The sequence below is a fragment of the Mixophyes fleayi genome, chromosome 4 (genome assembly GCF_038048845.1).
Source record: "Mixophyes fleayi isolate aMixFle1 chromosome 4, aMixFle1.hap1, whole genome shotgun sequence".
Taxonomy (NCBI): Eukaryota; Metazoa; Chordata; class Amphibia; order Anura; family Limnodynastidae; genus Mixophyes; species Mixophyes fleayi.
The window spans coordinates 209,860,098-209,888,035 of NC_134405.1; the positions used below are offsets into that span (position 1 = coordinate 209,860,098).

At 40.9% G+C, this 27,938-nt stretch overlaps 1 protein-coding gene across 1 annotated transcript in view; it reads left to right on the forward strand.

Annotated features, from left to right (window-relative positions):
• The window catches only part of ANO4 (anoctamin 4), a 117,669-nt gene that overhangs the window by 76,433 nt on the left and 13,298 nt on the right, over window positions 1-27,938 (forward strand). The window contains exons 12-20 of the mRNA XM_075209245.1: window positions 331-427; window positions 6,595-6,655; window positions 14,447-14,529; window positions 15,839-15,979; window positions 18,045-18,209; window positions 19,232-19,268; window positions 23,568-23,679; window positions 26,428-26,485; window positions 26,654-26,751. Coding sequence (XP_075065346.1) covers window positions 331-427; window positions 6,595-6,655; window positions 14,447-14,529; window positions 15,839-15,979; window positions 18,045-18,209; window positions 19,232-19,268; window positions 23,568-23,679; window positions 26,428-26,485; window positions 26,654-26,751 — 852 coding nt within the window. The remainder of the gene's footprint in view (window positions 1-330; window positions 428-6,594; window positions 6,656-14,446; window positions 14,530-15,838; window positions 15,980-18,044; window positions 18,210-19,231; window positions 19,269-23,567; window positions 23,680-26,427; window positions 26,486-26,653; window positions 26,752-27,938) is intronic.

Sequence of the window (27,938 nt, forward strand, 5' to 3'; positions counted from 1 at the left end):
CTTTGTTATACTGACATTTACTAGCTCTGGAGCAATAACTCAGTAAGGTGCTCTTTTTATTTTCAATATAAAAATCAGTGAGTGGCAGATCTGATATTCTCCTTTCCTTTCGCACAGCAGTCTTTTGTATCTACTGTGTCACATTATTTTATGCAGAAAGTAGAGAAAATGCATGACAAGCTATATACCCCAATTAGCTTATGTGCTACATCACTGTGGTTGAGGTTGTGTAGTGTGGCCTCATATAGGCCTCATATATTGACATACAGAGCAACTATAATGTAACAACATGTCTTTCAATAGCTGCGTCTTGTTTTTTTTGTTTTACAGCAGAGAAATCTGCCAAGCCACAAATGTTACTATGTGTCCACTGTGTGATAAATATTGCCCCTTTATGAAGTTATCAGACAGCTGCGTCTATGCCAAGGTATTCCCTGGGAAGTATCAATAATGTTTGCTTGAAATCTAGATGTGAGATGAAAGTAGTGTTCTTATCAAATAATTAAATCCCATCATATGTGAACATTTATCTGTATTTTCTCCCCATATTACATATATATACATATATAGGGTATGTGCACTACACTCTTTGTATAAATAGGACATGCCATCTTATTGTACATTTGTAATCTGCCAGACACATAACCGTTATTGCCATGACAGCTTTCAGTGTTTTTCTATATCGTTACCTAGTAAAGTTGTCATCTTTAATTCACCTTTGCTTTATTTCATTTCAATAGTGATTTAGCCTCACAATAATTGTAATGATGATTCTTGTGTTTAGATTATAATTTTACAAATAATCAGATTTTTTCTCTCAAGAGCCCCAAGATCTTATATGCCTTGAAACACTAAGGCAACTTTTCTCACTACTTCAACATATCTGCTAACAGTATCTGCTTTCTGTAGTTGATCTTTATTGCCTAGCATTCTATCTTATTACTTAGACATTTTATTGCTTCAACATATGTAATCATGTTAATTGTATGTATAGCACTTGCATATTAATTGGTTGTATAGCACATGCATATCAATTGGACTTATAGCAAATGCATAATAAAAAGTCACTTGTGTAATACACTTTTTGGCTAAACCAATTTTGAATGTAGATGACATCTGAATATAACTTAAGAACCTGTATTATTTATTTGTAAGCATACTGTAATTGTACCTGATTCCAATTACTCGCAATAGGTGTGATATATATATATATATATATATATATATATATATATATATATATATATTACATATCTAATTTACATAATATAGTTTGGTCCACGGTCCACATACTGTGGAGGTCAATTCTAATAGTGTGCTAGTTGTAGTGCACACATCAGCAATATCACTTATAGGCATAACGTTTTCTGTGTAGTCCTGAGTGCGATGTGAGTGGCAATATGTGCTAGTTGTGTATACCACTCTTTAATAGAACAGTTCACTGTATAAAGGAAATGCCCAAAATGGTTTGTTCAGTCAACAGAATAATCAGACATTTTGGGGGATATATATCAAACTGCAATATTCAGCGATATATCCTGCCAGATTTAAAACAGCAGTTTAATTAAAGGCAAAACTTGCTTTTAATTAAATTGCCATTTTAAATCTGGTCAGAAGTATCGCCAAGAATCAGAATCGCAGTTTGATTCATGTACCTTGTGAAGTTCCCTCTGGGGACCTGGTCTGATGACCATATGCTGTTATTTGCCACGGCTAGCTGGTGGGTATATGATAGTGACACCATAGAGCCACCCCAAATACATAGGTGTTTAACATCAGTTTCGTGGCATACACATTAGAGGTGGTGCAGTGCAATATCACAAAACAAATGTGCGCCAGACAATCTCATGACAGACAAACAAACCTTATATTTCTAACGCCTTCTCCGACAGCACATAAGCATAATAGTTGCAATCGTCCCATTAAGAACAACTCCTCCAGCACCGACTTAGCAGATGTAAAACATATTTGGCAATTCACATAACTGGTGTATCTTGGTACAGTAGTTCCACAGAATAAGGCCAGAGATTTTCATAGGTTCCAGCACACAGCTGGCATGTGTCAGAGGTTTTTGCACTCCTCCACTTAGACTATGCAATTTTCCAGGGACTCGTTGTCATACACGCACACCATCCCTTAACCTCTTCCACAACTTTTAGCCACACTGCCTTAATGCAGCAACCATCCCTCACTGTTTTGGAGCACTTTTCATGGGGGCTCTCCTCTTGCTGTACATACCATAATCCCACATGTTCAGGGACCTTCCATCATAACCATGTCAGTGCTACTAGCACTTTAATACTTCCAGACTGCTTCCGAATAATCCATCCCAATAACCAGGGATTCTCTTACTATAGCCTTACATTCTCTCACAGCACTTCCCTCACGGCATGGTCCATCCATGTTGCTGTCAGGAAAACTCTCCCTATTTAATGGCACAATTATACTCAATTCCACATGGCATCTGGCCATGTACCATTTTCCAGGGTGCTGACACTCTTTATGTCTCTTTACTGTTGGGCTTTTTAACTGTTGTGGCTCTTTTAGTCTTCCCACATTGACCTCTCATGGCAGTGCCTATGCAACCATCCATTTTGGTGAATGCTGTTGGATACCTTTAATGGTGGTAATCCCCCTTTTGCTTACTCCCTTAGAATTAAATCAAACTTGATGGCTCACAGCAACTACCGCACCCCCCCTCCCCGGTGGACCTGGGATCTCCCTCCTGCTTCCTGCGTCCTGGCTTCAATATGGCTCCTCATTTTAAAACATGGGGAAACCAGAGTCTCTATAGACTCTAGTCCTCCCATGCGAGCCTTGTAAAGCAGCACTAGCGACTTCCTCCAGCGTGTCTAAGCTCCATCCCCTACTGGAGACGTGACTGCCTGCATCACCACCTCTTGCAAGGCCCCTGCCTTGTCTTCTCTTTTGTCTCCCTGGTGCCCTCTCCTGCCTTCACTAGGGGGTGTAAACAAAAAGATAATGGCCCCCAATATATAGCACTTGTATCTGTAAAACTGCAACATCCATTTGCATTAAGCAATAAGTTCATTTGCATTCATTTTACATGAATTGCTCATACAAAAAGCAGAGTCCACTTTTAATATAAATTTATTACATAAACACATATGATCGAAGATAAACATAAAATGTAATTAAATCACCACATATACTAGCCAATAATACCACAAAGAACATGATAAGATGTTATTATGGAAATATGCTATGAATGTATATGTAAATGTACCTTTACAGTATCTTTTAATTAGAAATGAAATACAATAGTGACAATGACTTGCCAAAATTTTATGTGGTGGAATAAAGTAGAAAATGTCCCAGTAACAGTATTGAGTCCAGGTTGAATACTTGTATCAGTCAGGGCTGCCAAGAGGAATTCAGGGCCCCGGTACAACAAATTCATGGGGCCCCCCTTATAGTCAAGTATGCTAAAAAAAAATCGGAGGTGTGGTTATGCCTTTAGGGGTGTGGCAAATGTGCAATTGGGGCGTGGCTAACACATCAAAATCACTAGGCTTTCAATTCGCCGGAGCGTCACATATGTCCAAGCACTCCTGACTTTCAGGACATCTAGCACCACAGTGTAGTATAGAAAGAATGCAGTGTGTACACAAAGAGTTCAGTCTTGGCCTGCACCTTACATTGGGCACAGCACTCACCAAAAATTGCCATTGTCCCTACTAGAATCACAACATTTCACATATTGTCCTGCTCTCTCCTACCTGTTCTTCTCACTTTCACCACCTGTGGCTGCATGTTTCTTTAGTTGCGACTTGTCTGGATCCTGGAATGCTGTTAAATCAATACCACCCACGATTAATAATTAGGCCTTCCTCCAGCTCCAATAATACAATAATGTGCCCCTTCATCCTCGCCATGCCTTATGATCACACTGCGCCCTCCATGCTGCTTTTGCCCCCTTCACCACACTATACTATGCTGCTCCCCCCCCTTTTTCAATCCCACTCTGCCATGCCTCCCCCCTTTTGAACCCCTCTGTGCCATGCTGACCCCTGTTTCTTAACCCCACAGTGCCATGCTGACCCCTGTTTTTTAACCCCACTGTGCCATGCCTCCCCCCTTTTGAACCCCTGTGCCATGCTGACCCCTGTTTTTTAACCCCACAGTGCCATGCTGACCCCTGTTTTTTAACCCCACTGTGACATGCTGACCCCTGTTTTTTAACCCCTCTGTGCCATGCTGACCCCTGTTTTTTAACCCCACTGTGACATTCTGACCAGTTTTTTAACCCCACTGTGCCATGCTGACCCATTTTTTAACCCTCTGTGCCATGCTGACCCCTGTTTTTTAACCCCTCTGTGCCATGCTGACCCCTGTTTTTTAACCCCTCTGTGCCATGCTGACCCCTGTTTTTTAACCCCTCTGTACCATGCTGACCCCTGTTTTTTAACCCCTCTGTGCCATGCTGACCCCTGTTTTTTAACCCCACTGTGCCATGCTGACCCCTGTTTTTTAACCCCTCTGTGCCATGCTGACCCCTATTTTTTAACCTCTCTGTGCCATGCTGACACCTGTTTTTAACCCCACTGTGCCATGCTGACCCCTGTTTTTTAACCCCTCTGTGCCATGCTGATCCCTGTTTTTTAATCCCTCTGTGCCATGCTGACCCCTATTTTTTAACCCCTCTGTGCCATGCTGACCCATTTTTTAACCCCTCTGTGCCATGCTGACCCCTGTTTTTTAACCCCTCTGTGCCATGCTGACCCCTGTTTTTTAACCCCTCTGTGCCATCCTGACCCCTGTTTTTTAACTCCTCTGTACCATGCTGACCCCTGTTTTTTAACTCCTCTGTGCCATGCTGACCCCTGTTTTTTAACCCCTCTGTGCTATGCTGACCCCTGTTTTTTAACCCCTCTGTGCCATGCTGACCCCTGTTTTTTAACCCCTCTGTTCCATGCTGACACCTGTTTTTTAACCCCTCTGTGCCATGCTGACCCCTGTCTTTTTAACCCCTCTGTGCCCCCCGTTTTCCTCCCTTCACTTACCTTTTCTTCTCTCTTCTTTCTTGCTCCATTGCTCTTGACTGACTGAATGCTGGGTGTGACATGATGACGTCACACCCGGCATTCAGACAGTCTGAATGGAGCACAGAGCAGCAGAGAGGAGGGACGCCGGCTCCGCGATCACGTGAATATGTTGTTTTTTTTTTAAAAAAAAAAACTACCCTGCCCCCCCCACGACCGAGCCCCCCCCCCCCCCCCCCCGCCCCCGTCGCAAAAAAAAAAGAAAAAAGAAGAAAATATAGTTTTAAAAAAAATAAAATTACAAAAAAAAAATCATCGGCGCGAGGGCACGGGCCGGGCCGCCTGGCATGCCTGGGCCCAGATAATTAGTACCCCCCCTATCGGTGGCCCTGGTATCAGTGGTTCACCAATCAATGTGGATCAGAGAAACATCCTCCATATAGAATTGTAACAGTACAAAGTGCAATATGTGCTAATCATCCAGCGGTTGCATCCACAGTAGGAGGGTAATAGGGATAGTGGAGCAATCCTGTAATTAGCTCCGTTTCTCCATATAAGGCTTGCACAATTAAACATAAGACTCGTGCACACTTTCAAGAAGGAGCAATTTAACTCTTTTTTGGCGCCAGTGCGCTTCCTTTTATTTAGGATATTGCCCATGATTGGTGCACGTTCAAGCTACAAGCTGAACATTTGTATCCCAGAAGCCCCTTTGTACAGTGGGCATTCATGTCTGATCACTGGCTAACTTTGGCTACTCATCTTTATTAAAGTGCTATCGTTTAACTGCTTAATTCACACTCAACTCCGGGAAGTAAGGGGAAGAAGAGGATATGTCGATTAGCAAAAGGGAATTAAAAGCTTGATCTAAACACAACCATACCCTGAAAGCCTGAATTGAGAACAAATTGTACTGTGCAATGCAGTATGAGGCATTGTATCTATTAGTATCATTTATCAGCTTAGAAGGAACACTTGGATGCACAATGAGCTTCCTATTGTAACGCTTTACTAAGCTACCTATCAGTCAGAAGCAAAAAAAAAATAGCTGTCAACCATTTAAATATTCCATTCTGTACTCTAGCTCTAGACAATGCGCAATTTGCACATCAGATGTGTTCTGTGGCCTCATAAAATAATCACTTACTATTTCACTTCATTGAAATACCTGGAAGACACATTCATCATCATACTTTCGTTCTGCTCCTGGTGTAAGTCATACTTCTAGCTGAATATATGTATAAATCTCATTGTTCCAACAGTTCCACATATTGTGGTACATATTTGCCAGTGAAGAAAATTTGATCATATGGTTATTCATTTATTTGAGTGTTACATGAAGGTAGTATACGTGCTTAGGTTATAGTATGCAGATTTAGCCATGGTTATTCTAAAATAAATAATCTTGAGAACTCAATCTCAACTAGAAAGAATCTATACTGCATGATAACATATGCTCCCAAAGGTCCGAGAAAGCATGATTAAGACATTTTGGGATACATATGATTGACTTGGCAAGTAAATTAGGCCCTAAGTGAACATGAGTATAGCATGAAATTTGTTTCAAAGGTAATTTACTTGTATGTTTTAGGTAACCCATCTATTTGACAATGGAGCAACTGTATTCTTCGCTGTTTTCATGGCAGTTTGGGGTAAGTTTTAATATTAATCATCAATAAATTAGAATTAATAATACTCTGCATGGTAAGCTTATAGCCAACAAATTATAAAAGGGTTTTAGATATCCAGGTATATACCCTATAGTCAAAACAAATTGAAATCCTTTCCATTGACTCTCCATTTACCATATCTACACATCATTCAGCCTTTCAAAGTGCAAAATAGAATTCCACCTCCTTAATTTCTAAAATAACTGGATTTTTTTTACTTTAAAAGGTAGTCCAATACCCCACTAAAACAGTCCCACAACTGCCATAACAGTATTCCAAAAATAATTAAAGCTGTTCAATCCAATTATTTGTTACTATTTCTTAGTATATTGTTTTATGCTTCCACTATTTGGTCTTTTGGTCTAGCCCTGTAGATTCTTATAGATGTACTTGGTATAAGCCTGCCGCTGTGTGTGATAAGCTTTAGTCCTATATAAATGACCTTTTATAGGATTTCTGAGAACCCTATATACTATATACTAAGAAAGGTATTGCATTTATCAGGTGTTTTTGTTGCTGATTGCGCTTCTTTAATACGCTTTCCACACACTGGGAAGTTCTTTTGTGGAATAATAACTTTATATTAAACTGTGCACTTATATCAGCAAACAGACATAACACATCTTGCATGTAACATAAACATGAGAAGAAACTAGAATGTTCTTTCTACAACAGAGTATATTACAATATACAGTGTGACAACACAATAATACGTTTAGGAACAGCGCCTCCTGCAGTTCCTCCACTATAATTACTCATGCAACATTAAGTCTGAATCTGTTGCAATATCTCAACAGTTTTTGAATCTACTTTCATCTTAGAGTAGCCCCCCCTGTCTGTCGAGCCGATTCAGTCCAGCCAAGTAGTGTCTTGTCTAGCTACTCTGAACCATGCATGTGTATTGATTTTATTGGATTCCGGACTCTGGCTTTGTATCTTGACTATGAACCACTTCTTGTGATGGCTATACTTATCTTTTAATGAATGTTCTCATTCAAAAAAACAATTATTATCCAACTGTGGCCGAGTCCCCCTCACCTCCCACATTTCTAAGATGACTTTTAATACCTGATGTTGCTGTGCTGAATGGGTTAAACCTCAGCACTAAGATATTAAAGATGTATGAAAGGGTATAATTATTCATTTAAATGTAAATATTTAATGTACAGGCACTGTGGTGCTGGTTAGTAACCAGCAGCGCCAGAAAGGGTTAAGTCCCTGAGCTGAGAGTATAAATGTATTTATTTTCATATTCATGTATTGATTTCTGCTGCAATAGCCATTTGTTAGAGGAAATCTGTTTTGTAACTTCTAAAGGGAACTTCATGCAAATTAGTCCTTTTCCTCTGTGAGTTACCAGCGCTTTTTTCAGCCTAAATACACAGCAAGGAGCTGTTATCTGTTATCATGTCTTGTTAGACAGACAGGAAACCTCCTAACAATGTAGACAGCAATTTTTAGGAAATTACAGATTGATGTGAATTTTGTAATTTAATTTGCTTTAAAAGTAAGATTAGAGAATATATTATATCCTGATGATAAATATTTAATATAAAATCTCAGATGTTTTGGTGTCAGCGAGGATTAAGGGGCTGGGCTACCCCCTGCGAACATGGGTGTCAGAATCTGTATAAAAAGAGCTCTGTTTTACCATGTAATATAGCATTCCATCTGTAACTTCTGGAGACTCCCTAGTACCTCAAACTAGCGTGTTAAAGTCCTTGTCATGGCTCTTGAGCAATAAAACTTCACTGCTTGAAGATTTTGCCTGCGAATATTACCTATTGTATTCTGTGACCAACAGATAAAAGCCTATTATTATTATTATTAATATTTATTTATAAGGCGCCACAAGGCATCCGCAGCGCCGTACAGAGACAAACAAAATCACAATACAATGGGAGACAGCACAGTACAGTAAACACAGCAACTCAGTACGCTCAATGCACAGCTAGAGAGGACGGGGAAGGGGGAGGGAGGATCCGCAAACGACGGGGCCCAAGAAGGAGGGCGCGGAAGACAGGGAGACCCCCAGGGGGGAGGAGGGAGCGAGAGTGGACGTGGGGTGGAGGACCCTCGAGGAGGAGGGCTAAGTAGCTGGAGAGCAGAGTTAGAAGTGGTGGAAACAGGAGGAGAGATGGCCCTGCTCAGAGGAGCGTACAATCTAAGGGGAGGGGTGGACAGACAGAGAGACGCAGGGGAGAGAGGGAGAGTAGGGGGACAGAGGCAGAAGATAAGGTAGGAAGTTAAGGGGGAGACAGAAAGGCTTTAAGAAAAAGGTGGGTTTTTAGGGCCCGTTTGAAGCTGGATAGATTAGGGGAAGTTCTGATGGAGGGAGGGAGCTTGTTCCAGTGGAGGGGGGCAGCGCGGGCGAAGTTTTGGATACGCGCGTGGGAGGAGGTTATAAGGGGGGAAGAGAGGCGACGGTCAGAGGCAGAACGGAGAGGGCGGGATGGAGCATGAATAGAGAGGAGGGTGGAGATGTAGGGCGCAGTGGAGTTGGCAAGGGCCTTGTAGGTGAGTGTGAGGAGCTTAAAGAGGATTCTGAAGGGTAATGGGAGCCAGTGAAGGGCTAGGTAGAGGGGGGAGACAAAAGAGGAGCGGCGAGAGAGGAAAATAAGCCTAGCTGCAGCGTTAAGGACGGATCGAAGGGGATCGAGATGAGAGTGGGGGAGGCCAGTGAGGAGGAGGTTGCAGTAGTCCAGGCGGGAGATGATCAGAGAGTGGATAAGGCACTTGGTGGCATCTTGGGAGAGGAAGGGCCGGATGCGAGCGATGTTGCGCAGCTGGAAGCGGCAGGATTTAGGAAGAGAGTGGATGTGGGGGCCAAAGGAGAGAGAGGAGTCGAGGATGACACCAAGGCAGCGAAGTTGGGGGACAGGGGAGATAGAGGTGTTGTCGACAGTGATGGAGAGGTCAGAAGGGGATGGGGTATGAGAGGGAGGAAAAACTATGAGCTCAGTTTTGGCAAGGTTAAGTTTCAGGAATCGAGAGGACATCCAGGAGGAGATGGCAGAGAGGCAGGCGGACACCCTAGAGAGGAGGGAGGGAGAGAGATCAGGAGAGGAGAGGTATAGTTGAGTGTCGTCAGCGTAAAGGTGGTAGCTGAAATAGCCTAAAAAGCCTACACTCTAATCCGTTCCCCGGCTGTCCTTTTGTAGAACCCAGTTTCTCTGTGTCAATGCTCTACCCACTACCCAGCAGTCCTGATCTGAAAATCTGATCTGATATTAAAATAATAAAAATAATGATATTATTAGAATTTAACGGCAGTCAAGAACTGCTTGGCCCATCTAGTCTGCCCAATTTTAACCTCTGGTAGCCTCAAACCTTATATGATCCTTTATTCTTTGTAAGGATATCCTTATATCTATTAATCATGTTTAAATTGCTCAACTCAGCCTTTAGTAAAAATAAATTAGTAAAATCAAACTGTAGGAATGTAGGTAGGTCCCAAATGTGTTTCACCACAATGTGTGGCTTCCTCAGTGGGTTCTGTTTCCAAATATTCTACAAAATGGGTATAAATTACTTGAAAAAAGGAAGTCAACTCAAAAATATTGTATTTATGGCATTATACAGAACTTATCTCAAGATATGTCTGCCTCTGCATCAGCAGCATATGCTCCTGGTTTGCAACAAGTTATCATCATCAGCATGTACAATACTGTGCAAAGGAGTTTTTTGGCAGGTATAGAAAAATGCTGCAAAGTAAGAATGCTTTCAAAAATAGAAGTGTTAATAGTTTATTTTTATCAATAAACAAAATGCAAAGTTAATGAAAAGAAGAGAAATCTAATTCAAATCAATATTTGGCGTGACCACCCTTTGCCTTCAAAACAGTATCAATTCTTCTTGGTACACTTGCAAACAGTTTTTGAAGGAACTCGGCAGGGAGGTTATTCCAAACATCTTGGAGAACTAACCACAGATCTTTTGTGGATGGCGTCTTGCTCAAATCCCTCTGTCTCTTCAAATAATCCCAGACAGACTCGATGATGTTGAGATCAGGGCTTTGTGGGGCCATATCATCACTTCCAGGACTACTTGTTCTTCTTTACTATGAAGATAGTTCTTAATGACATTGGCTGAATGTTTGGGGTCATTGTCCTGCTGCAGAATAAAGTTGAAGTCAATCAGACGCCTCTCTGATGGTATTGTATGATGGATAAGTACCTGCCTGTATTTCTCAGCATTGAGGATATCATTAAGCCTGACCATATCCCCAACTCCATTGCTGAAATACAGCCCCAAACTTGCAAGGAACCTCCACCATGCTTCACTGTTGCCTGCAGACACTAATTATTGTACTGCTCTCCAGCCCTTCAGCTCAGAACTGGGAAAAGCTACATCCCTCTACTGTTCGGAGAAGTGTGGCCAGAAGTAGTCTTCATGGAAGCATTGTGGCCAAAAACCCAACCTTCGACGTGGAAACAAGGCCAAGCGACTCATCTATGCACGAAAACATAGGAACTGGGATGCAGAAAAATGTCAGCAGATGCTCTGGACTGATTAGTCAAAATTTTAAATATTTGGCTGTAACAAAAGGCAGTTTGTTTGCCGATTTAGATTTCTTTTCTGTTCATTCACTTTGCATTTTGTGGATTGATAAAAATAAACTATTAACACTTCTATCTTTGAAAGCATTCTTACTTTGCAGCATTTTTTCCACACCTGCCTAAAACTTTTGCACAGTATTGTATTTGCACCTGCCCTGTAACAGGTGCAAAAGATGTGCTTCCTAACAAGCGTGTATGCATGTTTCTGCAAGTCTGCATGAGATATGTTTGTGTAAACACGCCTTTGCTGTACTTGTCCTATGTTAGAACAGTCCTCCTTCCCCCATCTTGCCTCTCCAGGAGCAGGCAGGTATAAGTGCCAGAATCACAAAAGTCTGCATAGGCACATACACAGATATATTTCATGCAAGATACAATATGCAAATTGCCATATTACTCACACTGCATCAGCTCCAAAGAGTTAATGAACTTACTTATAAATTTAAGTGATAACAAATCTTAGCAGCAGTAGTAATGGAAATCACAATACCATAACATTCAACAGTCGACTGGGACCAAGTCATGTTACCTCTACCACGTCTTTTCTTGCTGTGAATACACAGCTTCACCTCAAATGTATCCCGCAAACAAGCTCTGCACCCTTTTGATTCATCTATTATCTCCCTCCTGAGAACTGTTAATCTCCTACATTATGTAGAGTATTGTCAGATCTTATTGTGAGCACTTTCATCTATGACTGTTGAGCCACTTCAGTCCAGCCAAATATCATGTACCAAGTAGTCTAAACTTCGTATGTATATTAATGACCTATTGCCAGACCAGTTTTAATAGAGGATGTGATTTAAATATTATTGTCATTTAGTTGTGTATGACTCATAGGGGTAAATTTACTAAGAATCGTGTTTGGTGGAGGTTTCAAACCGCCACACATCACCAGCGATTTAGTGCTCCAGACTGCCACATTTACTATAGGGCGGTTTGAGGCTTCAATGTAAAATGCCATGTGATGGGTGGCGGATTGCAAACAGCTATCAAAACCACCATCAAAAAGACAGTTTTTTTAATACCTGTTTCTGATTGGCTTGATCGCTCAAACATGCTCTTTGAGCTATTGTGCCATTCAGAGCATAAGCTAAGCACCATTCACATATAAATTATGGAGCGATCATTATTTATTGATTAATTAATTTATTATAAACTTATGGGACACATTTTAATTTTCATTATACTATGTGGACAAAATTATTGTATTATAACATTATGGGGGCACTATGTAATGCCACATTGTGCATTATAAATAATTATATCCACCATTAAGAATTAAAAAGTATTGCCCAGTTATTACAATTATATATTCATATTTTACCCATAATATAATGCAGTAATATTATGCCCATAATATAATGAAAAATAAATTATAAATAAATTTTACCCCTTAATCAATAAATAATGATTGCCCCTAAATTTATATGCCAATGGTGCTTCACTTATATTCTGATTGGCAAGTTAAAACATGATGCGGTTTTAGCAGTCTTGCCTCTCACAACCGTTTGGATGGCTGTATTGCAAACCCCTGCTTAGTAAATCTGGCTATTTGTATGCTCATCATTGTTAAAATCGGGACAGCAATTTGTAAAGAGGTGGCTTTTAAAAATGTCAATTCTGGCTGTTTTAATGGCAGTTTGGCCTTTAGTAAACCTGGCAGTTTTAAAGCGGCTGTAAACTGGCGGTTTCACCAAATCTCCCTTTAGTAAATTTAGCCCACAGTGTCCTCTCATAACAATCCTAGGTCAGAGTATATGTGTGCAGTGCAGGAGAGGAGGGTGATCAGAATCACAGCTGCTCCATTCTTTTGCCTCTACTTCCCATCCTGGGTAGTACTGTAAGTGCCACACATTCCATAGAAAACACTATGTTTGAGGCTTGATGGTGGTGAATGATGTATAAAATTTTTACACAGTTTCAAAGAACGTGTTTACAAATTTTTGGATTTTTCATGAGTGGAGTATCTCAAAAGCATCTATTTTAATTAGCAGTACTAAAACATGATTTTCAGCGGCACCCCTCCCACAGTGATTGCATTTGAGAATAAAATGAGTTTATAGATGAACTGAACAGAAACTTATGTTGTAGCCAGAGGAACCTGAGCCCTCTAGACTGAAGGGAATACATATATCTCAGTTGGAGGTGTAATACACAGAAATAAGCACAGACCACAGCGGCGCACGGAGGATTGTCAAAGAAAAAAAACAAAAAACAAAACCCAGAGAGAGCTCAGTTTCGCCAGCGCTGTCCTATACAGCAGCCGCGGCGCTGTCTAAGAAGCGTCTGCGGCGGTGCTGTATACAATACAGCACCGCCGCGGACGCTTCTTTGACAGCTCCGCGGCTGCTGTATAGAACAGTGGCCACTTAGTTAGCACAGGGGGGGGGGGGGTTTCTAGAGACTCAGAAACCCCCCCCCCCTGCGTGCGCCACTGGACCAGTAATATAAAAAGGCACTCTGTCCATTCCAATTTATGCACATTAAGAAGATAACTTACAACACAAGTTTCATTTAAAAAAACAAAGCAAAAAAACAAATGTAGTTTTAACTGTCACATTTAAAGGTTACTGTCAAAGTTTACTGAAACCTGACACACTGTATGACATTGCAAGGACTGACTCCATTAATCAATGATGTAGGGCAAATGAGTTTTCTTCTGTATTACACCTTTTGTCCTTGTGTTTTTTATGATGCAGCATGCACATTTTTCCCTGGCAGCCTTGCTTTTTCTTTTGTGTTATTTCCTTTGGCGTACCAGAAAATGTATCCATTTTTTATTCTTTTCGTGCTCTTTCTGAAAATCCTGGCTAAAAAGGACTTTGGTATATAACAACAAACAATGCAATAGAATAATGCAGATAAATGCAAGCATAAAGTAATCAAAATAAGTATGCAATAAATTGCTTTTTTTTAAAACAATCCTGAGCCCTAAATTAGTTCACTCCATAATCTCAAACTTGGGCCAATCCACAGCCTGATTCAACCATCGCCTGTGATTCCCTGTACTGAGGAGCCAGTCATTTTATTTGTCTTCTAGAGTATAATATAGCAGATCTATTAGTATCATTTTAATTTATGTACTGGTACCATTGGCAGGTTTTCTAAATGTCTTACATTAGATAATCATAGCTCAGAATGTGGTAGATATATAAATAAATTGTAAAAACGATGCCGTGTTATATTACAGCAGTATGTTTTGACATTTTAGCTACTGTGTTTCTGGAGTTTTGGAAACGAAGACGAGCGGTCATTGCCTATGACTGGGATTTAATAGACTGGGAAGAAGAGGAGGTAAACGTGACCCACCAGAAAAAAATTATAAGATGTATTACTAAAGGTCATTTATCATAGTATACATGTGATGTGGCTAGCACAAGTCGGCATATACACTATATCGTCTAGATCAGTGATGGGCTACTTGATACACTTCAGGGCGGCATGGGTGGCCCTCTAGCCTTCAAAAAGGTTGGACATTGATCTTGATTATAAGTTAAAACAATTCATTTAATCAAAGAAAGGGACACCTATCTGTAATGACATATCATTGTAAACAAGTGTTACAAGCTATAACAAACAAATCTGACACTAAAGCAGGTAGGAGCTATTGGCCACAGGTAAAGGCCGGAGGCCACTTGTTATCCATCACTGGTCTAGATAAATGAAGAAATCTGAAATGTTTAATATTCATTATATAAAAATGAGTACAATCTTCCTAAACACACGCTACAATAAATAAATGGGTAATGTGAATAGCTTCAGTGGAAAGTGTTGACCAAAAGTAATCATATTGATGTTGATTGGTGTATATGTATTGTAATTGTTCATCAAACTATTCCGATAACTTCCCTTTATTGTTATAGTATTGCAAGCATATCAATGCTTTATCAGATTAAAACTGTTAGATCACAATATGTTGACCAATTGCTTCAATCAATCTCAATTGTATGTAGATGCGACTGTACATAAATACAGTGCTTTATTCCGTTTTACATAAGGGAAGATGATTTTTGCAAAGGCAAAAAAGCGCCGTTGTCCTGTTACATTTTGCTGTATGTGTTCAAGAAACAGATCCAGCCCACTTGCAACATATTGCAATTAGAATGTCTTCCATATAGTTCAACAGAGGTAGTTAGGACAAGATCCACTGGAATAACATGCACAGACGCATAACAAGTAAAAAACAGGCTCTACAGCAGAGCGAACTAAAGTCAGGATAAGCAAAAATGATTCATAAAGAATGCATTCTGCATTGCTAGTAGTTTTTTTTAAGTTTGCTGAGAAAATATTGTAGCCTCTCACCTAATGCTCCCAGCATACCATTGTGACAGCATCACCCACTATAATATTGATGAGTATCACTGCCTCTCTGCTGATGTTGCATTGTTCTCCAGCAAAATAAAAATTGTATGATTTGCCTTCAAATAAAAAAATTGAATAACAAAAAGATTCCTTAGAACTCAAAATATTGCTATCTAGGTTGTCTTACAGTCTATACTTTTTCACTGTTTTAAGGCTTCTTAAATATCCTGTATCTTTTTTTTTAAGAAATGGAAACAAACAGATTTGAAAAATAAATGATTTCTTTTGTTTTCAAATTCAGGAAGAAATCCGTCCCCAATTTGAAGCCAAATACTCCAAAAAAGAACGGCTAAACCCAATATCAGGAAAGCCGGAGCCTTACCAAGCATTTGCAGATAAATGCAGCAGACTTGTAGTTTCTGCTTCTGGAATATTTTTTATGGTTAGTGGTTTTTCTTATTATGGAAGAACTGTAGATTATAATACATTTTTGTTGTAAGCACTATGATTAAATACAAAAGCTTTTGAATAGTGCTCCAGCGTATCCATGGTTTCACATAGAAAATTCACGGTGTCTCAAACCCATACTGTATACATTAACAGTATCTAAAATGAAGGTGGAAATCTAACGCCTATAACCCTAGATTACTTTCCTCATCACAAATATGTACTATATCTTTTTTGTTTCATTTGTTTTAATTCACTTTTCTTTACCAAATGCATAATTACTTTTGATACCTACTGCACATTCTGCCTGGTTTCCCAATGTATTTAGGAGGTAATTGATTAAGATGGGATTTATTTTAATACCTGCATAGTTATTGGATTTATTTTGTGTCCTGGGGTCAGAAAACTTCAAAAGGGAGATGATTGCACAAAGAAATCACTAAAGGTCATTTATAAAAAAAAAAGTCAAAGTTGAAAGGGTTAGAGGATTTTTATTATGCACATGTGAAATGTGCCTTTTTGACTATTTCCTTTTTATCTGCAACCCCACTTCCCAGTGATTGGAACTGCAGCCTGGTCTGGCTGCAAATGCATATGGTAAAAACATCACTTTAAGGTCTACCTTACTACCACCTCAGCACCACCCGCTTATTCTTTTTTACTTTTCTGTTTTTCTCTTAAAATATTTCCCAGTTTAGCCTCAATTAAGTTGTAAATTATTCATGAGAATACAGGGGCGAAAGCAGGATTTAGAAGGGGGGGTTTCCGCCACCCTGGAAAAATAAATAAATATTGCGAGTCTGAATTCTACAGCAGCCGCGGCGCTGTCAATCAGCATCCGCGGCAGTGCTGTATTATACTACAATACAGCACTGCCGCGGACGCTTCTTTGACAGCGCCGCGGCTGCTGTACAGTACCGTTGGTTCGCGGAGGGGAGGGGTTTCTGGAGATCCAAAAACCCCCCCTGCGTGCGCCACTGGAATAAGTACGTGTATTCCTTCTCCTTGCCTGCACTCAGCATGGAATGCCCCGATCCAGCTCCATCCCATCAGAAGACACAAACTTTAGCACACAACCACTGTATGGCAAATTGGCCCATAAATACATGTGCTTCTATGCAAAAGTAAAAAATATGTGTTTCACATTAAAAAATAGTATTTGCAGTGCAGTTTTGTTTTTTTGCAAGTGTCCTTTAGTGTTTAAAGGATCAATCCTCATTTAGAATCATCCTTACAATTTTCATACTAAATACAGTTTTTTTGGTAGAATAGTTTAACCTCGATTGCTTAAGGGGCATCAGCCTCTGGGGCATTTTCTGCCCCACTAAGACTTGTAACTATTGTGGGCCTCCTGGCAATGATACAGAGTCCTTCTCTTCCACCTCTAGGGGTGCATGAGGCAGGAATTTATTCTGAGGCATTGTAATATTTATACTTTCTTTGCAGGGAAATGAATGAGGTATTATATTGTTCTGCTAGTCTCAGCATTTCACTTGACACACTAATTTAATAAAAGCCTTTGTGCAACCCAAAGTATATTATATATAGTGATTCAAGATCTGTTATGTCAGCTCTATATAACAATACTGCATTATTATAAAGCTTTGCTAAATACATGTGGGATGAGACATTTCTCTGATACTCCTGTTATGAATCATTTTGTTTTTAATTCAAGGCAGTAGTCTCATTAGAGTCACATCTCTGATGGGGAATAAGGCTAATGTTACACAGGCATTGTATATGTCAGCACTTTTCTAGTTACTGCTTCAGAGCTCCATTATTTTCTGGCTGGAGAAGCGCAATGTTGTACGAGGACTGTGTGATTAGTGGTGCCAAGATGGGAGAGGGGGGCGGGCAGGAGCCACCAATCTAGTGTGGCCACGCCCCCTTTGGAGGCTTTGAAGGAGGCCCCAAGAAGTTGCTGTACCAGGACCTGAAATTCCTCTTGGCGGTCATATGTGTGACACCAGGATGTAGAAACCATTGCTTATTCAGTACCTGTAATTAAAGTGCAACACGATTCCATTTCTGATGTATGTCCATGTTTTTCTTTTCCTCAGATTTGTGTGGTAATTGCTGCTGTTTTTGGCATTGTTATATATCGTGTTGTGACTGTCAGTACATTTGCTGCCTTTAAATGGGCCTTAATCAGGAATAATTCTCAGGTTGCTACCACAGGGACTGCGGTGTGCATCAACTTTTGCATCATAATGCTTCTGAATGTGGTAAGAATTAATTTTAAATCTACAATATTATTATCATCATCATTTATTTGTTAGGCGCCACAAGGTGTCCGCAGCGCCGTACATAGTACAAACAGTAAACCATACAGGGTTAAATAGTACAGAACAGTAAACACAAAGTACCAGTGCTTCAGAAACTCCGGGGCAGACAAATGGAGTAAGGATGGAGCAGAAGAACAGGTGTGGAGACACGAGGGAAGAAGTGCCCTGCTCAAACGAGCTTACATCCTAAGGGAGGGTGGACGAAACAGACACAAGAGGGAGCAGTGATACCAGGGGAGAGAGGGAAGAGCGAGCAGAGTAGGTGAGGGGTTAGGTGGATGATTGGTAGGCTTTAAGGAACAGGTGAGTTTTAAGTGCTCGTTTGAAGGAGCACAGCTTGGGAGCGAGACGGATGGAGCGAGGGAGGTCATTCCAGTGTAGGGGGCAGCTCGGGAGAAGTCTTGGATTCTGGAGTGGGAAGTGGTAATGAGAGTGGAAGAGAGGCGACGGTCAGTGGCAGAGCGCAGGGATCGGGCAGGAGTGTGAATGGTGAGGAGGTCGGAGATGTAGGCGGCAGTAGACTGGGAGAGAGCTTTGTAAGTGGTGGTAAGGAGTTTGAAGAGGATTGTGTAGGGGATGGGGAGGCAGTGTAGGGCAAGGCAGAGAGGGGAAGCAGAGGAGGAGCGGCGTGAGAGAAAGATAAGTCGAGCAGCCACCTTGAGTACAGAGCAGAGGGAGGCGAGATGAGAGATTTGTTAAATTGTTAAATACAATAGTTTCTTTGTTCTGTGGACTCAAATGTTTCATGGCACTGAAGTGATGTCACAGAGCCGGTTAATTAGGTCATATCCAAAGTGTGATCTTATGGATAGTCAAACCTCGATCTGTCAAATATTTCACTTAAATATGAGTGCGATTTTTGTGTGTTGTAATTTTAGCGTAAAAAAGTTGTACATAAAAAAGTAGATAAAGTTAGCTAAATTGGAATTAGCAGTTATGTGTTTTTTTGTTTTGTTTTACAGCTCTATGAAAAAGTTGCTATCCTCCTCACTAACCTCGGTAAGAAATATAATTTGTTAAATAACTGTTTTTGCTATTTAATTAGTTCAAACAATACACCATTAATTTAAACTATGGTGCAGATATAAAGGAAAATGGATGAGCTGAAGTGTGTGGTCAAGGGTTCACTATTACCAAACGGGCCCTATTACACACAGTACAACTAGAGGTGACGCTCTTATGCCACTTTCTGCTATATGCCTGCTATGGATGTAAGCAGCATAGGTGTCCAAGTACTAAGATAAAAATATGTTCTTCTAATTGTCCTCTGTCAAGCACAATTATTTTTCTCTCTCATCCTGTGGTGGACACTGGAAACACTGGGTTGTTTTGTGACTGCAGCTTGGGCACTATTAATTTTGTCTCCAAAACCTCCAACTCTATACCATGGAAGCCCATCGGGCACCTCAGTTTTTTTAAATGCCCAACATATTAATTTACTTTAAACGGATTCCCAGAGCCTCAGTTGGTACTGCCTGGAGGAGGCTGAGGGGGTACTGGGATAGGTACCTATGATGCCTGCCCGTTTCTACCGTGGGACTGCCTCCAGTGGTGACCCGGTCACTGCCTGCAGGTAGTGAGCGGGATCCCTGTGCCTCACTGTTTTTGTCTCTCAGGGAAGGCAAGGAGTCAGACCTCCAAAGGACAAACCTTTGCTCCTCATAGAAGTTATCAGAGAGGTTTATAGGTTTGGGTAGCTGAATGTCCAGATACCAAGCCTGGAGACAATTCAGTCAGCAGGATGGGTAGACCGTTCACCCAGGTACTCCCATGTTAGAAGCTATTGGCTTTTCTTCAGGGGACAGTGGTTTAGTTCCATCACAGATGCCTAGGTTAGAGGAATTGTTTCGCTTCGGATATATCATACATTTCCTGAGGTCCCCACCAGATCGGATTTTCATCACCACCCTTTCTGGAAACCATGCAAAGTGTTGTGCTCTACGGGAAGCATTCAGTCCTTGATGTCCTCAAATTGGCTGTACTGTCCCACCATTTTACATTCGGGCTCTGTCTTTCGACCTGTCAACAGTGCCAAGGGTGCCACCAAGACCAAGGCAGTGATGGCTGCCCTCCTGAGATCCAGCAAGATGAGAGGCATTCGGAAAACTCATGTTTGGCAGATATCCCAGACATTGGATTCTCAGCTGGATGGCCTTCCTGGTGCTGATACACACCAGCAGGGTCTGTTCTTGGCATAGGATATAAACCTATCCGTACAGAGGCTCATGAAGACCCCATTTGATCACAGTCTGGGGTCTGTTCGCCTGGGTTTGAAAGTCCTAGGCACAGATGGTCTCCACATTTGAGGTGGTGCAGTTTGCATGGCTCCACTCGAGGGAGATCCAGACTGAACTTATTTTGGATTGGAACCGTCATCATCACCATCATCTGACCAGCCAGTGCATTAGACTGTCTCCAACAGTTCTCCAGTCATTTTTTTTGGTTCCTGAGGGGCGACTACCTTTGAAAATAGACACTGTTGACTACTGCTGACAGCTGCCAGGCTAGGGGTCAGTCACCCTTCAGTGCTGATTTAAAGGTCTTTGGATTCCAGGGGAATGAGAGTGTTTTATTCAGTGTCCTAGCCGTTTTTGTGAGCAACGGAAGTTTAGAAGCAGTCAGACCATGTCACGTCGGTGGCGTACCTCAGTCATCAGGGAGGCAACAATTGTGTCATAGCCATGATAGGAAGAGTCATGCAGGATTTTTCAAGGAGCAGAAAGTTCTGCCCATTGTGACTGTGTTTACCTCAAAGGTGGACAACTGGTATGCAGTTTTCCCTTAACAAGCTAGGCCCTTCACCTCAAAATGATGGCATCCCGGCTGCCCATTATTATTAGCAAGTCACAGGTGTCATTGAGCAGTCTATAAAGGTCACAGGTGTTCTCTTAAACAATGCCCTATATTTCTCAATAGGTATACACATTTGTCATTTTTGCCATATCAACATAGCATCTGCCCATGCCTGCCCTTGTCTAACCCTTCCAGAGTCAAAAGAGACAGGTGGCTTTTGTGGGCCCCTCCCAGTAAACACATTTTTCTACTGAGATACATGCAACGGCATCCTAGTACCTCTATGTCTGTAGATTCTGTTCTGCATCTCTAATGGTCGCACTACCACAGGCTGGAACTTTTCTTAATATGCTGCCATGCAAATTCTCCATTTTGGATTGACAAGGTAAAGTCATGTTTCTAAACTTGAACAAGGTTGGTGAAGTTGACTCCCTCTGTCTCACCATCACAACCAGATTTGGCGGGTTTCTCTGTGACTCTGGCCCTTCTCGTAACTCCACAAAGGAAATTTTGGTGGGATTTATATACTTGAAAGCGAACTCACTTACAATTTCACATCCTTCTCTGTTTCTCAACAGCCATCACTAGTCACAATAGTGGGAAGGCATCATCTTGACTCTCAATGGCCCCTCCAGGAATACAGTTCCTCTCAGCAATACAAAAGCAGTGGGTAGCATTTGGCCAGCGGGGTTACCTTCCCCCTTTTGCTCCTCAGCACCAAACTATGATGGGATCTCTCACACAGTCTGCCTCTCTGTGCTCTCCCAATCCTCAAAAGGAAGGGTAATATACAGACTTTTCACTACACAGTCTGCCTCTCCTTTCTTCTCCAATTCTCAAGGAAGGGCAATACACAGATGTTAATGTTGTTGCTACTGCTCAAGCTGGGGGTCCTTCTTCTCACTTCCCGCTCATCTGTTTTAAGTGGCACTACAAGCCCCAGCACCAAGTACACTACTGCTTTAAACACGGTCCTGGACAACACTTTGTTGCTGCCATTGTAATTCACAAGACTGGTGAATTGCTGGTTTACACTGTATCTTCCTGACACCCATGTCAGGGTAAAGGCTCCTCACAAACAGTTGGGGTCAACTCCCTTGTTTTTTGTTGGGCACCTAGAGATGGTCAGACATTGTGCACCCAAGGGTGTTGCTCTGGCTGGGCATGCTGCACTTAGTCCCTGTACCCTGCAGGTACTAGCTCCATCCATTGTGCTCAAGCCCAATGTTGGGCAACATTTCATAACCCCCTGTCACTGTGTGCGTAGTCCTGGGGTTCATAGATTGGTAATGCACTTCCTCACCTTGCTTCCTTCTCTGCCCTGGCTAGCTCTTTGGTGTGGGTATAATTGACAAGAAAATCCCTGATTATGTAGGTGTTAGGACAATTTCTCTAGAGTTTGGACACAGGTAAAATATTATGGTGTAGAGTAAGAGTTCTCACAAAGTTGGGCACCAGACCATCTCTATATTACAAAATAAACTATTTACACTTCTCTTCACGCCATCATAATAAGTGAGTTGCAAATAACGTTAAAATAAATATGTACATCTCCTTTCTCATTCCAGAATAATTAATCGCCCTCATCTGCGGGGCTTCATCCCTTATTTCATGCTCTCTGTGCTTTCTCTGGCCCACCTGGAAATCTCACATGCACTGGAATTTGCTCTGACACCCTCTCCTTCTGGTGCACTCTCATCCTTGCTTGGTAGCTCTAACACTCTCACTAGTGACCACTGACCCTTGGGCTACAATACCCTCTCTGGTGTTCTTTCAAGTTATAACATTAAATACTGTAGGAACCTCCATGGAGCCTCCTTTCAAGCTTTCCCATCTACAGACATGAAAACTCTGTATGTCAGGTCTTCAATGCTACCACTATTAATTGGCTCCACACTGCTTTGGCAGTAACCCTTCTTCTTTATTGAGGTTCCCCCTTTGTTAAATCTCAGGAGCTATTTTTTATTATTATGAGGACTCATTCCCCCCCCCCTTTTGTAGCTCTTTGAACTTGGGGGCTCCTTTCCCCCAATATTATATGTAGCCACACTCTGAGGTAATTTCTCCCTCAAATCTGTTCCATTTCATTCATATTCTCTCAGTTATGAGGTACTTTGGCCCCTCGTGGCAGCAGGACACTGACCCTCTCTCAAATTTGTCAGAGGATGAGAGAGAAGATGTTTAAAAAATGATATCCTTTATAAGGTTGATTATATAGCTAGAGGATAATCTTACAAATCCAGCATTCAGCAAAATCTGAGACTCATGGTTTAAAGTGCCCTAATACTGACCCTTTACCTCTCTTCTCTGCAAGCTACAAAGCCCTTTTTGGGGACACTACCATCTTTTTAATGATCTATAGGAACTTGTGTGATTACCTGTGTGAATGTTATTTATGTTCCAATACCTATGTTTGTATAGTATGACTGGAAACTTGCTCTATGCATGAGAGTTAAAAAAATATGTTTTTAAAATCTACAGTTGTGCACATGTTTTTACCCACAGAACAGCCACGTACTGAATCAGAGTGGGAGAACAGCTTTACTTTGAAAATGTTTCTTTTTCAGTTTGTCAATCTGAACAGTTCGACCTTTTACATAGCATTCTTCCTTGGAAGGTAATGTTATCAATAGTGAATCTTTCTTTCTAATCACTTAGCAACTACAGAACATTAAACACTTTTCAGGTTCTAAGGATCTAAGGCAGTGTTTCCCAAACCCAGTCCCCAGGTACCCCTAACAGTGCTTGTTTTCCAGATCTCTTTGCTGGAGCACAGGTGTATTCATTACTGACTGACACATTGTAACAGATCCACAGGTGATATAATTATTTCCCTTGTCACCTGGAAAACCTACACTGTGAGTGGTATCTGAGGACTGGGTTTGGGAAACACTGTTCTAAGGTGTACTAGGAAAATAGCAGAATCAGGTTTCATAAATGTTCAATTATGTATTCCACTAAGGGAATACAGGGTGAAGGTTAGGCCATACATAAATGTGAATAGGCAGCTTCCCATGGGGTCTTCCGCAAAACTAAAGTGCTCAGAGCTTTAAATGTGACTTTATTAATTAATATAATAATATGAGCCTACATATTGTCACCTGACAGCAAAGATTTGTAAGTCTTGCCTTCATAGCTCTAGATATCAGAGCAGGACTAATTTGGAAGACTGCATTATGTATGTCTAGCGGTCACATCAGACACAAGGCAAAATTTTGTCTTGTTACACTATTGTAATGCATATTATTTGTTTAAGTAATCCCTGTATTAAAACTTTACAATGTAAATGACACAAATAACATTCAACGTCATGTGTCTATGGCTTTATACATAAAGCTAAATAATGAAAATCAATGAAAAATTGCAAGTCTTGGAAAAATAATATTACAAGAATTAAAAAAAAAGGTTTATGGTTAAGCAAATGGATGCTTGTTTGGAGCACAGATAGCTGAAGCCGTATAACTGTTACATAACGTATGTATTTATATCCTAATGTATGTGATAGTTGTTAATTCTATAGTACAGGGGAATTTGTTCATGTGTGTCAAAGCTATGTAGACATCTATAATAATTTCAATGAAACCGCGTCAATTTTAAATTGTCTGACCTAGCAACATATACCATAAAATATTTTGCTATGGCTCCAATTAGAAGTCTCATAATGTCATGGTCTTTCAGGGTGTCTTCCAGTCTCTTTCATCATACTTTGAGCCAGCAACTGTTTTCTGTTATGGAGATCTGCTCTGTGCCAGTCACCTATGTATCATTGTATTCTTGTATTTGGATAGAGCTGATCTGTGCCAAGAACCTGTGAGGATGCTTCTTTTGTCATTAGGGTAAAACTGCACTGTACCAGACACCCATGTGTTTGCTTCTTGTTATTAGAATAGAACTGATCTGTGTCGTAACCTGTATGGTTGATTCTTGTGGCATTAGGATAGAGCCAATCTGTGCCAGACACCAGAGTGTTTGCTTCTTGTATAATTAGAATAGAACTGCACTGTACCAGGCACTTATGTGTTTGCTTCTTGTCATTAGAATAGAGCTGATCTGTGCCAGGAACCTGTATGGTTGATTCTTGTGGCATTAGGATAGAGCTGGTCTGTGCCAGACACCGGGATGTTTGCTTCTTGTATAATTAGAATAGAACTGCTCTGTGCCATGCACCTATGTGGTTGATTCTTGTGTGTTTAGAATAGCGTTGCTCTATGCCAGACACCTATTTGGTTGCTTCTTGTGGCATTAGTGTAGAGCTGATCTGTGACAGGTACATGTGTGTTTGCTTCATGTGACATCAATATAGTGCTGATCGGTGCCAGGTACATGTGTTTTTGCTTCTTGTGGCATTAGGATAGAGCGACTCTGTGCTAGGCACATGTTTGCCTCCTGTGGCATTAGGACAGAGGCACATGTTTGCCTCTTGTGGCATTAGGACAGAGCGGCTCTGATCTAATGCTTCAAGGCACATGTTTTCCTCTTGTGGTATTAGGATAGACCTGATCTGTAATAGGCACATGTTTGTCTCTTGTGGCAGTGGGACAGAGTAGCTCTATGCTAGGCACATGTTTGCCTCCTGTGGCATTAGGACAGAGGAACATGCTTACTTTTTGTGGCATTAGAATAGAGCTGTACCATATATATATTTTCTCTGCTGTCGAGAATATAAAGGTTGATATTGCCACTTGCTTAGCATATCCCAACTCTATGAATTTTCCTGGGTAAGACATATCTGGTTTGAAAAAATAAAACTTGTCAACTGGCTTTTGAAATTCGATCCAGCCAAGCTAAATATACATTTCCTGACATATCATTCAGCCATTAAAGAAACCGATCATTTTACCTTACATATGTATATATCAGACATCTTCTTGCCATTTTAAATTGTTTTAAAACTTCAGATAACACTGTAATTGCGAATTTGAATCATGTTGTGTCAGTGCTATGATGGATATTTGTTATTATGTAATGCTGTTTTTTTATTTACTGAGGTACATTTTAATTAAAAAGGAATTTGGTGTTTGGGTGCAGCTTAGTCATCATGTCAAAAGCTTAACAGTGTGGAAAACCTCCCTGTAAGATCTTGCAGATTGCAGTAGTGTTCACTGCTGTGCAAATCCAGTACCCTCACCAGATTTAACCCTTATGGGATCAATTAATGCTCTCATCAATGCAACAATCATTTTAGATCTTACCCTATTAATTTGTCTTTGCAAATATAAATAATAATGCATTTCTTATCTACTGGGAAATAGGCATAGCCCATTTAAATAATATTGTTCAGTTCAATAATGTGACACACTAGCAGAGCCTTCAAATGTGTGTAGTGTAAGTGATTCAATGACACATGTACATTTTTTCATTAAAGGTTTACCGGAAGACCGGGTGCTTATTTAAGGCTTATAAACACATGGCGACTTGAAGAGGTTAGTGCATTCACCTAATCAACTTTTTAATATAGTATTGTGTATAGCTCTGTGTGTATAACATTCAGTGTTAAGAATTCATGTTTTTGTTAAAACAAAATGCATAAATATGTTTGTTTAAATCCCTCTAAGTAATTTAACTTGTTCATTTTCCTCACTAATCTGCAGTGTCACCCCAGTGGATGCCTTATTGATTTATGCATGCAGATGGGCATAATAATGGTACTGAAGCAAACGTGGAATAACTTCATGGAACTTGGTTACCCGTAAGTGACTGTTAACTTGCTGTCAAAACTTGAACGTCATTTCACAAATTGCACATCACATGTATTTTTCTTTCCTGCAATTAGAAAGTCTTAAACTGCAAAAATATAGCTCCTCCCCTACTATGCCCCTCCCATCTGGAGCCATCCTCCGTTTTTTTAGAGTGTCTTTGAAGTGGGGCATTTTTCCTGTTGGGCTTTATGTCTTGTGTGTATTTACTTTATTCTTTTTACTGTTTTATCGTTTTTATTTTACTTGCAGTGATCTGCAGCACATACAGGCATGCCCCTAAAGAGTGAATAGCCTGTCTGCTTCATTCACTTGGGGTCCCTGTGCTGGGGTGAGTAGTCTCTAGGCTTCCCTCAGTACAGGCTATTTGGCAGTTGTTGTCTCTTATACCTGCGTGCTGGCAGGTGATATAACACTGTGTGAACACAGAGGACAATACAGTGCACCAAAGTGTATGAAGAATAAAGACCTTTCCTTCAAACGATCAGTTCTTTTAATAAGAGTACAGCTCGACTGACAAAGGTGCTGCAGAAACAGAACTTCATGAAAGAAAGAACAATTTCAGTGCAGGATGCGAGTGAATAAGGTATGGTACACAGTCGTAGGGGAGAACACAGGAACGTCAGAGAGAGCACTTCCTGGTTCCAGAGGCCAGTCTAACAGTGTGATTTTCTAATGGGGGTGTGTTCACCTGCTTTGGCGGTTTCTCATCAGTGGAAATTGTCATCTTCTGACCAGGCATTGCTGAAATTGTTTCCTGCTCAGTGTTCTCCTCATTTAGTGCTATTTCCGGTTAACTGTTTAGTAGGCAGGGGTGGGGTACGGCATATCGATGCCAAGACGGCCGACCAGACTTACCCCAACCTGAGGATTCCGAAGGAGCTACTTCCAGACCTTGACCGATGACGACTCCTCTTCACCCCGACTTCAGCCAATGACGATGAAGCAAGAAGGCGGCTGCAGTTGATGACGTCATTGAGCATGTCAACACGATTATCGTTGTATGTACAATGTAGAATCCTTTGTAAACTACATTGTACATGGGTGCATACTTACATTACCCCCTTAACAACAGCGATAATCGCGTCGGCATGCTCAATTACATCATCAACTGCAGCCGCCGTCCGTCACTCACCTGGTGGTTGATAAAAAGAAATCTCACAAAATGTCAGTCCTTCAA